This window comes from Eleutherodactylus coqui, chromosome 12 (genome assembly GCF_035609145.1).
Source record: "Eleutherodactylus coqui strain aEleCoq1 chromosome 12, aEleCoq1.hap1, whole genome shotgun sequence".
Lineage (NCBI taxonomy): Eukaryota > Metazoa > Chordata > Amphibia > Anura > Eleutherodactylidae > Eleutherodactylus > Eleutherodactylus coqui.
Window position 1 is genome coordinate 90,702,873 of NC_089848.1, and position 15,920 is coordinate 90,718,792.

Below are 15,920 nucleotides of genomic sequence, written 5' to 3' on the forward strand. Positions count from 1 at the left end.
ATCATCATGCTAGATTATAGGATATGGCTCCATTAACCTATTATATCACATGTTCAGCACTTACAATGAGGTAAACAGCAAAGTCCCGACACTGCTTTCCTGTATGCTTTCCCACGACCATATTAAACACCTGGTGCGCGGTGCGAGGATCTTCTCGGAAGAGCGTTCTCTTCACTGCGCCCTTCTGCTTTAACCAGTCCAGCTCCAGTTCAGCTTTCATAGCTACAATTGATGATAAAGTACAGCAAATATTTTGATTACAGGGACATACACCTCTAAGTCACACAATAGATTTTCTTGACGAGTCTAGTATTTTAACCCTTTGCAATCCAATTTTGGATTCAGGGTTTCCTAGGGGGCTTTCTCTTTCTGCCATTATACAATGGTGACATCTACTGGCTAGAGCCAATACTGCGGTATGGGATATACTGGAGAGGCCCCCGACAACAGAGTGACCAGTAATATACAGTAAGAATACCCTGCCGGACGTCTTCCAACATTGAAGCTGTACAGCCTTCAATCAGAATGTCTTCAGACGTCAGACACTGGATTGGAAAGGGTTAATATTACACAGATCAAATATAACATGTTTATCTCTAACATTCTTAAAGGGGCTCTCTGGTTTCAGGAAAAAGTTATGTTGGTCTTCCGGTCTGCTGTTGGTCTTCTGTGCGGATGCCCCTCTAAGTTGCTGCTTCTGGGTCCCGTTTTCAGCTGCCCAAGATGGCTGATAAATTCTTCAGACTACCTAATCCCCACAAGTGTAAGACTACCAATGCACTATAATTGCTCTCAGATTGGCCAGCACCGCTCACATGATCAGTGCTGGCCAATTAGAGAGCAGTGGGCAGTGTGCATTAGGTAAATAGAAAATTGCAGTGACCATCTTGGATGACTGAAAACGGGATCCGAAACATGTAGATTAAAGGGTCATTGGCAGAGAGGAACAACAGCAGATAATATACCCCTCCGGTCCCGGGACAGAATTGTATCCTGAAACTGGAGGGTCAATTTAAAGGATTCTACATTACGCGATTTTTCCTACGCCATTCAGATTCAAAGCTACGTTTAAATTTCTGCTATTTCCCTGACACCAGAATGGAATGCATTATGGGAGATCTAATAACAGCTATACAATTAAAGGGGTTATCCCGGGAGCTTAAAAAATTATACAGACCCGTAGTGTCGGAACCTCCACTTCTGGCCCGCTTCTGGTACAGGGTCACATGGTATGGCTGGATCCGGTTCCAGAAGCGGTCTAGAAGTGGAGGTTCCATCACGTCATTAAGGGGGCCGTGTGTTCGGCTCATATTAATAACTATTCCAGACCCTTTTCTGTCTTTGCATTGGCCATAAAAGAGAACATGGCTGGTTTAGTTATTAAGATGGATCGAACAGCCAGTTGCTTTAATGACATGATGGACACAAAGAAAGGGGCCGTACCTTGTTACCCAGGGTCAGAATTCGTCTGGAAGTAGATTCCAACATTATGGATCCTTTAAGTTTTTAAAGGGGTGTGTCAGTGCAATTACTATTGATGATATATCCTCAGGATAGGACATCAATAGTTGATTGCTGGGAGTCCGCCACTCGGGAACCCGGCCGATCAGCTGAGCGGGCTGCTGCTCCGACCCCGATGTAGTGACCGTAAGTGCAGACTGGGGTCTCATTGAAATCAATGGGGGCTCTGCCAACAATTACAACAGCCGGCCACTACACAGGGTCGGAGCAGCAGCTTCCACTCTGACCTCTGTGTGTCGTGGCCCTGACACCATGCTGACCGGCTAGATTACCATGGGGGAGGGACCCCGGCCGATCACTATTGATGACCTATCATCAATAGTATTTATGCCTGGAAAATCCCTTTAAGTTGCCTCAACAGCCCCTTTAATATCATCCTGTTAAATAACCCGTAGTTACATTACAAGCAAATAGCAAATGTTTGAAGCAAGCTTTGGATGTGAGTAGAGTATAAGACGTGACTGAACCCAAATACAGTATTTCGCTCTGTACTGAGGGCGAACATCTTCCCCTTCCTTCGGAGAAGAAAATTGAGATTTATTTAGATAAAATTTAGCAACAGCAGCCAATATAAACGAGAAAAAGCGCCCTTCATTACATTGTAGCTTGCTGTTGTTATGAGAGAGATGCCGGAGATAATTTGCTGACCCTCAAGATGTCTCAGTAACATCATGCAAGCGCTGTTTATATCCTGGCCTTTACCCCGATGGACATGGACAACAGTTCTATGCAAAAAGCTAAACAAATAAACACCGCGGTGGCGCAACGTGTGTGATTGCTGATTAAAATTCATGCATGGCAGTATTATTGTAACGCTCTACTGTTTTTTACTTGATTTCTAGATGCAGATTTTGTTGTGCCACTAACTGAATGTGTGAACTTGAACTTAAAGGGGTTTTATAGGACTTTTTTTTATTTGCCAGGGGGCAGATAACAATATATATATATATATATATATATATATATATATATATATATATATATACTACCTACCTTTTAATGTCCTACCACTCCACTGCCATTGGTTTGATCCCTGCCACTCCGACCCCGGTAGCTCCTGCAGCAGTAACATGCCATTGATCATTCACATGACCACTGCAGCCAATCACTGGCCTCACAGTCATGTGCCATTGATCATTCACATGACCACTGCAGCCAATCACTGGCCTCACAGTCATGAACCATTCATACACTTAAGACCGCTGAGCCCAGTGATTGGTTGCAGCAATCATGTGAACAAAAAACAGCTATTTGCCCCTGCCAGATTTTAAACTACAGGACTTGTAAATTTAAAAAATATATAAAAATTATACCTAATATATATATAAAAAAGTGCACATAGAGTGATCCTCTGGACCCAGGAAAAAATTGTTTACAAGGACCAAATGGTGAAGTTATATAACTTGCCGTCGGTCCTCTGTGCTGTATTCCCCCGAATTTGGGCCTTATTTTCCTTTTTTTCAGGATGGCCGCCACAATCTTCTGATAATTACCTAACATATACTGTGTACTGGTAATGATTTAGACTATCGAAATACTATAACTACTTCCTGATTGGCCAATGAGAGAGCAACATGAAGTACCTTGGACTACTGATGCACAGTGTCATTAGGTAGTTAGAATATCAGGCAGCCATCTTGCATCACCAAAAATGAGACGTGGAACTAGTGGATGCAAAAGACAATTATGCAGAGGATGGATGGCAGTAAAAGGGGTTGTCCGAGTTAACGGCTCCCCCATGCATTAAAATAAAAAGTCAGCAGTTACTCAACTTTCCTGCTTCCCCATTCATCCCCCGCCACTCTCTCCGGTCTCCACTTTCTGTTTACAGGCAACTATGACATTCCGTAAAACTACTGTGGCAGCCAATGGCAGCGCTCAGCCATGATCGCTGAGCGCTGTCATTGGCTGCTGCAGTTTGTTTGTAGATGGGCTCAGCATGCAGAATGACATCACAGAGAGATGGCGGCAGAGAATGAACAGGGGAGCAGGGAGAGGTGAGTAACTGCTGATTTTTTATTTTAATGCATGGGGGAGCCGTTGACAGGGGTTTCCTTAACTCGGAAAACTCCGTCAATATAACCACCCCTCCGATCTTGGGATCTTGTTGCCCTGGGAAAGGACGGTTTCTTTATGGGCCACATGTATCCAAATGGTATCAGAGAAGAAAATAGCCTTTTTGATCATGTGGCATGAAAGTCAGTTACAGGTATGACATACATATCAGTCAAAATGGACGATTGTGCCTTTTTTTAGTAATCAGCAGCCAATCAGTTGTGTTGGATTTTTTTAAAGTCAGTAGTCGGACATAACTTGGGAATTATCGCTGTAAATAAAAATTATAGCTCTGCTAAACTATAATATAGATGCTGATATTCTGACCGATGCAAAGAGTTAAATATTACTGACCTATGTGATGTGGAATCCCTTGTCCAGATACATCCATGCAGACCGTCACAGTGAGGCTGTCAAAGAAAGATATAAAAATGTTAATAATCTCGTCTTCCCCTCAGACAAAGTTTCCTGTTAAAGAAAAACTCCAAAAACTTGAGATGTGCCGCGCTGTTTCACTAACTTTCATTCATTTTCATCAGATAGGGTTTTCAGCGCGGTAGTGGGCGTCGTCATCCCGAAACAAGATTGTCCGCTAACAGCTTGGAAGGTAAAAAATGAACCAGGCGTGAATCAGTGAGGATTTTATTTCTAACTGATTGGATCTGCCATTGGTGCTCTCAACTCACCACTACCACCACCACCCCTGCCGTCAACTGGCTACTATCACCAGTCCGCCACACCTGCTGCCGCCCACTACTACCTGGCCTACACAACCACAGATCAAGCAGATGAGCCCAAAAGAGGGATATTTTTGGATTTTTATTGTACAAAAAGCCATTTCTTCTTGACTTTCCAGGACACCAATTCTGTTACTGCGTTCAAAAATTGGATACTTTTTCAACAGCTTGTAAAAACCCCTTGCTTTATTTTCCCTTTCCAGGTGCAAAACATGTCGCTACTCCCAAAAAAGGTATTTTAAAAAAAAAAAAAACATTGCTTGTTCTGTTACCACCACGTATGCTTACAACAAGCATCTGCCCTCAAAAAGTATTAACTTTTGGACCTTTTTTTTTACTTTTAGGCTGGGTCCACACAGCGCGAATTCCCGACGGAAATCTCGAGGTTTGGCCACAGCGAAAAAACGCGAGATTTCCGCCGGGAGAACCGCTGCTTCAAAACCCGCGGCGGTTTTGAAGCGGCCCGGCCGCTCGCTCTTCCGCTGAGGCCGGCGCTCCCATAGAGGGGAGGGCGGCCGCAGTGAAAAAAAAAAATGAACATGCTGCGGTCAGCAAATCCGCGCCGCAGCGGCGGCTTCTGCCGACTTAGCCACAGCGGATTTGCCTTCCCATGTGGACGGGATTTCTGAGAAATCTCGTCCACATGACTGGCTAATCCCGGGATTAGCGGCCGCATGCGGATTTGCCGCGGCGAAATTCAGCACAGAATTTCCGTGGCAAATCCGCCCCGTGTGAACCCAGCCTTAAAAAGCATTAAAAAATCCGCTAGTGCAGTGTATTTTTAAACACAATGATAGTTACCACCGGGTACAAATAGCCATACATGTTGATGTATATTTGACTTTAAAGGTTTTGTCCAGTTACTGTACAACTCCACTTCAATAGGGCTGGCTGTATTAAAAAAATAAACAGAACTATACTTACCCTACCACCCCTGCCAGGATTCAGCACTGCAGTGCCGCTGTGGTCCCGGTGATTGTTGTGACAGATAATGTCACAGGAAATCAAGTGGCCGCTGCAGCGTCACCAGTCATTCTTTTGGCATCAGCACTCACATCCTGAGCGCCATGTTATCGGAAGTTCGGGAAAGTGACGCTTTAACTTTGCCTTCAAAACAGCTCAGAAGTACTCAGATACACTCCTAGGTGACCTAAGAGTGTTATATGGGGCTTTTATGGCTCTGAGACAGTATTATACACTAGTTTTATGGGTATTGGTGCGGTTTGGGTTCAGTTAGAACTGATTCGGACCACAATTAACTTTTTTCGCTAATTTGGCTCTTTACTTGTTAAGGACATAGAGTTGGGTCACAATTGACCTGTCTGTGCATTACATAGTCAGCCAATCATCTGAGAGGCTGGCATTTGGGGGGAAAAAACATGTGGCAATGTGTCCACTTCTGTTTAATAAAGAACTGTCTTTGTGCAAAAGCCACTTTTACTTTTTGGGCAGGGGTGCAGCTATGGGGGGGGGGGGGTGTACAGAGACAGCAGTTAGTTGCCTAAGAGGGCCCAAATGCCCTTTACCACATGGAAAACCTGCTGTAGATTTTCCATTGGGCCCCAGAAGCTTCAAGTTGCATCTTTCTTTTTGGGCTGCATCACTTGTACAATATAATAGCGGTTTGAGATAAAATAATGTAGTAGGTCTGCTGCAGTCCTATGTAAAGTCACCAGAACCATGAGGTCCATCCGACCTGAAACTCTGCATTTCCATCATATATTGTTCCAGATTGAGAGACGAAAATGAGTAGAGGAAATTCCATACACCACCCATGGAAGAACTTTATCACAGTCAGTGGAGTAAGTTACAACTGTGGTCAGTGTAATTACATCCCCTCTATGCACCATTAACATATCTATAGAAGACACTAAACAACCCTCTAATCAAAATGCCTAAACCGAAGATTAACTTCCTCTCTGCAATGTGATTAAGCTGGATGAGGGCTGACATCTGGACAAAAACACCCCGCACTTCGGGACACATTTCCTACATACTATTACATAAACTGTTCCAAGAATGTGAGGGGTAATGATGGCAGATTACTGCAGCTCTCTTGGGGAATTAGGAATGTATGGGTTATTTCCCATGGGGGGGCCATAATAGACTGACTACAGCAGAATGCTGGTACTTGCTGGTTCAACAATTCCTTTATCCCAGCCATCATCAATGTACTTGCATTATATGCTGGCCCATCCTGTTAAATACTTTAATATGTAGAAGACTTGACAATGGTCAGCATTCTGAAAAAATGGCCAGACTGTCAAATGCACTCTATTATATTATGTATCTTCTTGACGGTACTTTACTCCTCAGGCTCTCCGCTCCATCTTTCTAGAGTGCTCCCTGCTGTGTTGGAGATGTGGTTTGGAAGAAGGTAGCATGGCTCATATTTGTTGGTAATGTTCCAAAATTCGGCCCTTTTAGGAGTCTATTAATGGGTTATACAACAAGTTACGTATTTCCTCTTCCAGATGGACATTAGAAATAACAATATTGTCCATGATTCCGGGAAAGGTCTCACGTCTGAAAAAAAAGTTTCCTTCAGGCTGCATGCCTAGTTGTACACCAGCACTGGAAATCACCCAAAGGTCCATCAGCCAGAGAGTGGTTGAAAATATTTGTGGAGTTGCATCGTATGGAGGAGCTTATTGCAGAAGATTCCGACATTGGTGATAGGTACTATGGTGTTTGGTAGGTTCGGCTCATATTTAAGGAGTCCTCTTCCCTTGTGGAATGGTTAAGCTCTTGTGATTAGCAGTTCCCACACACTCTTTTTTTCCTCCTCTTCTTGCCTTTTAATCAGAACAATTCTTGACATCCTCCTCTCACCCCTTTTGTGTATGAGTTGTTTATATCCCATGGATCCCCTTTCACTAGATCTTTTTCCCTAATCACACCATTCTCGTTATAATCTCCACACTGTTGCACAAGAAAACCCCACAAGGTCAGTAGTTTTTAAAATCTTGGCCCCGACTAGTCTAGCACCGATGACCCGGCCTCGTTGGAAGTCCCACAGATCGCTTGATTTTCCCATTCTAATATGGATTTACACTGAAACTGATGCCCGGAAAACATATCACTTGATTTTACGCTGCAGTCCAGGGTCACGGGTCTAATTACTATACAGGGAAGCTCCAACAGTGAAAGGGTTGGTGTCTCTAATAGAGTGACCATTCAGTATCTCTGAGACCAATGGTATTTGGAAACAGACAAGCAAATTACGGCATATTAACGCTTTCTGAGTTGTTCTTTGAGTCTGCACCAATTTACACATCGATGTCTGTAGGACTGATTCCATATACATTTATTATAAATGCCACCATCTGTTGCTTATTATAGTATGTAGAATTACTATGTACTGTCTACTACCCTAACTAGGAATGTCAAATTAGTAGACTGAGAAAGTCTTTCATTGTTTCCCTCCATCTTACCCTACAATCTACAATATTAAAGGTTGTCGGATCTATAAAACTAACACTATGGGGCAGATTTACTTAGACTGGCGACTTACAGGCAAGCCTCTTAATGTATTTGGCACATCTTTGGGCCAGCTGTCCGCTAAATATAAAATCTATAGCAACTACCATCTGGTGTAGATTTCAACTATAACTTATGCGTGTTTCTGGCATAGAATGTAGTAAATCTGATAAGCCATGAGTGGCCATGCCCCCTAATGCTAAGCCCTACCCACTTTTTTAAAATAAAGTTGCAGAGCCAGCGTAAAATAGCAAAAAGTCGCAATTTTGACACACATGGTGGCATATGCTAAAATGGGCACATTTTATACACTAGGAACCTGGTGTGGAGCTTTTAATAAATGTGCCCCATATATACACACTTTATTAAAAAAAAATGAAGCACCTAGGAGTTGCAGTTTGTATTGACCTCTTCTTCCGCTTGTGTAGAGCTTGTTGGCCACTAGACGCCTCTACGACGCAGAGAACAGATTTCACCCCGTTACCAGAGTCTGAGAGGGGTGCATTATTGGGATGTGAGAAGCTGGATGGCCTTGTTAGCGAATGGCCGCCACCTGGGCCGTTCTGACAAGACTGTTAGGAGCTGTTGGGACCAATGGATGCGTGAAGGCATGCACACAATGCGGCCGGACTCAGAATGCCCTCGACAGACCACCCGGAGAGAGGATCGTCTGATCGTCTGACAAGCACAAGCAGCTCCAAATCCATATACAGGTGGTACCAATGTTACAGGCCCCTGTGTCCGTTGGAACCATTTCCAGGCGCTTGGCTGAAGGACACTTGGTCTCACGGGACCCTTTATGTATGCTACCTTTCATATCCACTCACCATTGCTTCTGTTTGAGGTGGTATCATGAACAACGAAACTGGACGCTACGGCGTGGAACCAGGTTGTCTTCAGCGATGAATCCAGGTTTAGTTTGGGCACTGACGACGGCCATGTTCATGTCTGGAAATCTAGGGGTGAGCCAGGCTTGTAAAAGGGGTACAGTGCACCACGAAACGCGTTGCCATTACATGTATGTACCGCCTGTGTATTACTATTAAACCACTTGGATGAAGATTGTGTCATCACCTTCCTTCAATATATTTCGGCTGACCTGGACTTGAGGAGGAGTTGGCTATGGTCCAAACCCCCTCAGTGAAGCAAGTCATAACTTTCTGTATCTTCTTCCTCTATGATCTAAGTAGTGCAAGGATAGCTTTTTTTCGGTCTCTTTGATTTATACTTCTATTGTATTTCACCGAGGACTAATCAACCCTGGACCTCCCTCTTATGCTGCTCTCCTGAAATCTATCATCTAAACAGGATCCTTCACGAGGATATTATACTGCCATCATTATACTGCCATCCTTGGACCATAGGTGTGGAGTCCTGTCAATCTGGACATGTTCCACACCAGGTGAGTCCCTTATATTTCTCAGTAAGCACCAGTACTCTATGTAATATAGAATATCTCCTTCTTTGAGCACTGATATAACATTATGAAATTCCAACAATTCCTTTCCAAGTGCTTAAGCTGCCCGGTGGCATTGTTAGCTTCACCTCTTCCTGTTCTCTCTCTATTACTCCCTCGGGCTGCAGCTAATCCAGTGCCCAACAGTAGTACTGTGAGTCTGTGTGAGGCAAAAAGCAGGTAGCTCAGTGCAGACAGTAATTAGTAGACTAGCCAGATCAGCCACCGCAGCTGCATTCATTTAGAAGATATCAGGTCAGTGTTGTCTACCTCTGTGTTTCAGGTGGGTATTAAAGGGGTTGTCCCGCGAAAGCAAGTGGGGTTATACACTTCTGTATGGCCATATTAATGCACTTTGTAATATACATCGTGCATTAAATATGAGCCATACAAAAGTTATTCACTTACCTGTTACGTTGCTAGCGTCCTCGTCTCCATGGTGCCGTCTAATCTTCAGCGTCTAATCGCCCGATTAGACGCGCTTGCGCAGTCCGGTCTTCTCCCTTCTGAATGGGGCCGCTCGTGCCGGAGAGCTGCTCCTCGTAGCTCCGCCCCGTCACGTGTGCCGATTCCAGCCAATCAGGAGGCTGGAATCAGCAATGGAACGCACGGAGCCCACGGTGCACCATGGGAGAAGACCTGCGGTCCACCGTGGGTGAAGATCCCGGCGGCCATCTTCGCAAGGTAAGTAAGAAGTCACCGGAGCGCAGGGATTCGGGTAAGTACTATCCGGTTTTTTTTTTTAAACCCCTGCATCGGGTTTGTCTCGCGCCGAACGGGGGGGCTATTGAAAAAAAAAACAAAACGTTTCGGCGTGGGACAACCCCTTTAATCATTTGAACCCTAAAGGTATATTCACACAGTGGAATTTTCCCATCTACAAATTCCACCTCTAAAAAACAGGCAAGATCCTTGGCTTTCTGCCATAGTTTTTGCTGTGGATCCACACGCAGATTAAACCCTGTCAATGGGCTAAATCCACGTGCAGAATTCCAACGCATTTCATTAGTGCTTGGAAGAAGAAGAGTTATCTTGGGCCACACATTAAATACACAATGTGGCCCAGAGACACCAAAAGGTTGGACACCTGTGCTTTAAAATACGCTATGGCATTCCAATTGTGACGTGCAGAAGAGCAGCTTATGATCTGAGCCTTGGTACAGAGGCGTGTCGTCTCCCATTAGGGAGAGCACCTAAAAAGTGTGTGGAGACACCTAAGAGGTGAGTGGGTGGGGGATGGCATCGTCTTTCCTTAAGGAGAGCACACAGAAGGGGTGTAAGAAGACACCTGAGAGGTGAGTGAGGAGACTTGTACGGCCATGCATGCTCCTCTGGGTAATTTATTCAAACAAGGAAGATGGAATAATACCTCTGCAGCACCACCTATTGGATGGCAGCATTCCTTCAAATCAATGTACGACTTTTTAACGAGTCTGTAAGACAACGATTGGGAATAGGAAACTCCTAACTCAACTCTCAGGTGCATGTATGGCCGTAAAAGTCTCCTCGCTCACCTCTCAGGTGTCTTCTCACACCCATTCTGGGTGCTCTCCTTGGGGAGAGATGACATCCCCCTTTACCCACGTCACAGGCCTCTCACCAGCCAAGCCAGTAACCTACTGCACACTGATGAGGGGCAAACACCCCAAAACTGCTGTTTGTGTATGGATTCTGGCTTGGCTTCCTATTCCCAATCATTGTTTTACAGACTTGCTAAAAAGTCACACATTGATTTGAAGGAATGCTGCCATCCAATAGGTGGCGCTGCAGAGGTATTAGTTCCATCTTCCTTATTTGATCTGAGGACATCATGCAGGAAGATTCCTTACAATATGACATGTTAGGAAGTGACCTAAAAAAAACGAAAAACCTTGTTTGATGTCCTGGATTATTTATATAGTGCTTTGCTTTCATAAAGTTTTATACAACTTAGTGTATCTGTTCAGCTTTCCTTAGCTGACGTTTCCATGTGGACCTCTTACAAAGCACGGCCTGGCAGCCTTCCATTAATTAGGTGTATGAATTTACTGATTCACATTTAATGTGGGGGAACTATAGAAATAAGCGGAAAGATTATTAAACCGATGCATCAATCTTGGAACGTCATGTCGCTGTCTGCTTTTATGAGGGATAGAAATTCAGTCCCGGTGAGTCGGACCTCCTTCAGGTTTTCTTACACGCATTCTGTAATTTCCCTTACACAGACAAATCCATCAGCAGTCCTTCTAAACAGGCTACACAGCTGGCTCAGGAATACAAAAAGATGGATCCCGCGGGAGTAAAGAATTATGCGCATGTTGGATTTAACCTACTAATCGTTTTCAGATGCAGAATACAAGGTTAGAACAACTACAACAGAACGTAAAACAACATAAACCGAATCAAAAACAAAGACAACTATCAGCTGGGATGATCTAAGAGCTGCTGCAGCTAATATGTGATTGCGTTATTTAGTATCCTGAAGTTTATAGTAGAGGACTTTGCTACGGACAATGAATGTTTTTGCCAATTCTTCTAGTGCGAATGATAACAACTCCATAGTTTGAAATTCTAGGAACTTGGAGCTTTTTGGAGGGGGCGTGGCCATCCAGGTCCAACAGATTTATGTATAATTTACGCTAGAAACTAACGTAAATTATACCAGTTTACATTTCTGTGGAGCTGCGCGGAACAGCCGAGATGTACCCAATATATAAAGAGGTGTGCGCCTCTATAAATACTACCGTGTTTCCCCCAAAGTAAGACCCTGTCTTATATTAATTATTGCCCAAAAAGGACAAGGCCTTATTTTTAGGGGATGCCTTACACTCACCTAGCAGGTGCCGTCCGGGGCCCTCCTGCTGCTCTCCGATGTTCCTGCAGGCATTGAATCGCTATAACTGGTTTAGAGAGCACTGGCTCTGACTGGCTGAGCTGCAGCGCTTGAGTGCCAATCAGAGCAATCTCTTGCTGGAGGCGGGGTTTTCAAACCCTGTTACCAGGAAGAGATGTTCGGTCAGCGCTGACAACTGCACAGAAGATTACAGCAATGCCGTAGCAGGAGGGACGCATGCGGCGCCTGCTAGGTGAGTAATGCTTTTTTTTCACGTAGTGTAGCTAGGGCTTATTTTTGGGTAGGGCTTATATTTCAAACCCCCTCTGAAAATCAAGGTGGGGCTTATTATCGGGTAGGTGTTACTTTCGGGAAAACACGTGAAAATGTTGCTTTACCACTGTAAATCACGTTTGAAGTGGCTGCCACTAGGTGGTCTCCCTTCCAACTTCTCTGCAATCCACTCTCTATCCTTAGGTACAGAGCTTCTGTAGTAACAAGGACACATATTTGACTAGCAACAGTAAACAGCAATAGGAACTATCTTTACAAGTGGCTCCTGTATACTTAGAGGCTGCAGGCTGGCAGATCTGCAGACATCGTGATAACAATATCCACAATCTCAGCCTCTTCTGCTGTTACTGTGTCTGTGTTTGTGCACACATTATAGTGAGTTTACTCACCATTTGGCCAGAATGCCTGAACCATTTTGCCAGAGGGGCAGGCATTCAGATACTGTCTCCCTACTGATTGGACCAAAGACTGTGCAATGAACCATGGGGAGTAAGGGTAAGGAGGTACAGGACAGTGAACTATCAGCACAATGCTAGGCTTGCCACATGTCCCCTGCATGAAAGTGGATTGCAAACAGCAGAAAAATTGTGAAGACCACCTGAAAATCAGAACTTACATACACGAAACAGTGTGCAAACAGAAGCAAATGAGCAAGAAAGGAGAGCCTGGTGTAATTTAGAAAACCTGTTGAGAAATCAGGTACACTTTAATAAATTTCCCCCACAGCGTACAAGAAAAAATAATATCAAGCTGTGCTCACCCATTGCCCAAAGAAGCAGCTTATCCTGGCACAGGTAGAGTCGCAGAGGACATATAGTACTGTATTGTACTGTAGAGAGGCGTTACTAGATAGACAACCCCTACATCCACTTCAGTAATACAGGTGATTTACCATGGAAATGCCAATGCTGATTGGCTGGATTTTCCTGTAAAGTACATGTGCCACAGATCTAGACAGTCTGAGACATAGTAAAGTGAATCTGGCGTCAAGTTACAATGGCGGGGAAGACCATGTATGCTGAAATTACTGGATCCAGAGGCCACTGTATCTTGAGGAACCACTATAAATTTATAGAAGAAATCAAAGCAACATCCTCACCAGGTGAACAGCATCTTCACATTGTCTGAGATGGAAATCAGGCAGGTTCTGTTCTCAGGATTAAGGATCATGGGATGAAGAAGAAGCTCTGCATCTACTGTAACTACAGGTCTGGCCCTGAGAACAAAACACAGGAGGGAAGATCTCAGCAACACAGAAGACCCAAGCAATGAAGAATATTATCAACGGTACAAATACTCTGGACAGTTAGCAATGGTTACTGATATAATATATTGATAGCACCACCTCTCTGAACAGTTTACATATAGAATCCACATAAAAAGCTGAGTAACGCTGTAATTACGTATATTACATTGTTTAATCTGTACTGATCCTGAATTGTATTCTATATTATACTTCAGAGCTGCACTCACTATTCTGCTTATGGAGTCACTGTGTACATACAATACATTGCTTATCCTGTACTGATCCTGAGCTACAGACAGTATTATACTCCAGAGCTGTACTCACAATTCTGCTGGTGAAGTACTAGTGGTACTGCCGGGAGCCGTGATGTGGCCCGCTAGCTAGCATATGTGGCCAACAAATACTTTGGCATTTAAAGCATTACATCTGCTACTAGTGTTTGCGTATTGGCTGCTGCATGGTGTGATTATGGCTCTAAGTGTCATCTCATCCTGTCCAGTTGTCCCTGTCAGTGGTGACATGTGTATGTGTCCTAGCCTGGGTGCGTGGGTTCCTAGGGGCAGCAAAGGCCCAGATCCAAAGACTGTTGGGCAACCCCTTATTGGGGCAATGTCCCCTCTCAGGTAGGTCCTTGGTCATTTTCTGTTGTAGAAGATAGGGAGAGATGTTAATCGGTGGTTGTTTCACCTGGTGTTTCCTATCCTTGGTAAGGTTCGTGTGGGCGCGGTGCTCACTTGCCCACACGAACGTAACAATTACATTAATTATTCTGGTTTGCTATTCTGCTGGTAGACGTGTAATATGTACATATATTACATTACTTATTCTGTCTTGATCCTGAGTTACATCCTGTATTATACCCCAGAGCTGCACTCACTATTCTGCTGGTAGAGTCACTGTGTACACACATTACATTACTTATCCTGTACTGATCCTGAGTTACAGACAGTATTATACTCCAGAGCTGCACTCACTATTCTGCTGGTGGAGTCACTGTGTGCATACATTATATTACTTATCCTGTACTGATCCTGAGTTACATCCTGTATTATACTCCAGAGCTGTACTCACAATTCCGCTGGTGGAGTCACTGTGTACATACATTACATTACTTATCCTGTACTGATCTTGAGGTACATCCTGTATTATATTTCAGAGCTGCACTCACTATTCTGCTGGGGGAGTCACTGTGTACATACATTACATTACTTATCCTGTACTGATCCTGAGTTACATCCTGTATTATACTCCAGAGCTGCACTCACTATTCTGCTGGTGGAGTCACTGTGTACATACATTACATTACTTATCCTGTACTGATCCTGAGTTACATCCTGTATTATACTCCAGAGCTGCGCTCACTATTCTGCTGATGGAGTCACTGTGTACATACATTACATTACTTATCCTGTACTGATCCTGAGTTACATCCTGCATTATACTCCAGAGCTGCACTCACTATTCTGCTGGTGGAATGCATTAGAGATGAGCGAACGTACTCGGTTCGGGTGTTTTTGCACTCGAGCACCACTTTTTCTGAGTAACTGACTACTTGGACGAAAAGATTCGGGGGGCGCCGGGGGTGAGCGGGGGGTTGCAGAGGGGAGTGGGGGGGGAGAGAGAGAGCTCCCCCCTGTTCCCTACTGCTACCCCCCGCTCCACCACGACACCCCCTGCCCCCCGGCGCCCCCCGAATCTTTTCGTCCGAGTAATCAGTTACTTGGAAAAAGCGGTGCTCGAGTGCAAAAACACCCGAACCGAGTACGCTCGCTCATCTCTAGAATGCATCTAACTATAATATATACATAATATCAGACAACCCCTTTTTAAAATCAATATTCCCCAGTGCATCAATGGGGGAACATAGAAAGTGCTCTCATCTTACCTGTATACTGCCACTTTTCCTGCTCCAAAAGCTCCAACAATCAGATCTAGAAGTAAAAATCACACACTGCTGAGGATGAAAGGTTGACTTTTGCAGAAGCACTTTTGCTCGAATGTATCATCTATTTAAAGAGGACTGTTATGGGATAAAATCACCAGGGAAGTCTCTATTCTTGTTTTTTTTCCACTCTCACCTCTCTTCACCCAAAGAGGTTCTTCAAAGGTCCATCTCCTACTGTTGGCAATGTGTCCAGTGGGTGGTTCCCACCGCCCACTCTCAATGGATCATGCTGGACATGACTGACATTTTGATGTCACCCATTGCGAATAAATGTTAGGGACTGCCTACTTGACACATTGACAGATGGACCTAAGAAGAGCCCATCCAGGCAAAGAAAGTCAAGTATGAAAAAAAAATGTGGTTAAAGTAAGCAG

General features: G+C 44.2%; 1 protein-coding gene across 1 annotated transcript in view; it reads right to left on the minus strand.

Annotated features, from left to right (window-relative positions):
- Positions 1-15,920, minus strand: part of ITGA8 (integrin subunit alpha 8) — a 193,297-nt gene that overhangs the window by 69,447 nt on the left and 107,930 nt on the right. The window contains exons 14-17 of the mRNA XM_066585336.1: positions 15,487-15,532; positions 13,455-13,571; positions 3,931-3,986; positions 65-222 (exon numbers count right to left, since the gene is read on the minus strand). Of these exons, the coding sequence (XP_066441433.1) occupies positions 65-222; positions 3,931-3,986; positions 13,455-13,571; positions 15,487-15,532 (377 nt within the window). The remainder of the gene's footprint in view (positions 1-64; positions 223-3,930; positions 3,987-13,454; positions 13,572-15,486; positions 15,533-15,920) is intronic.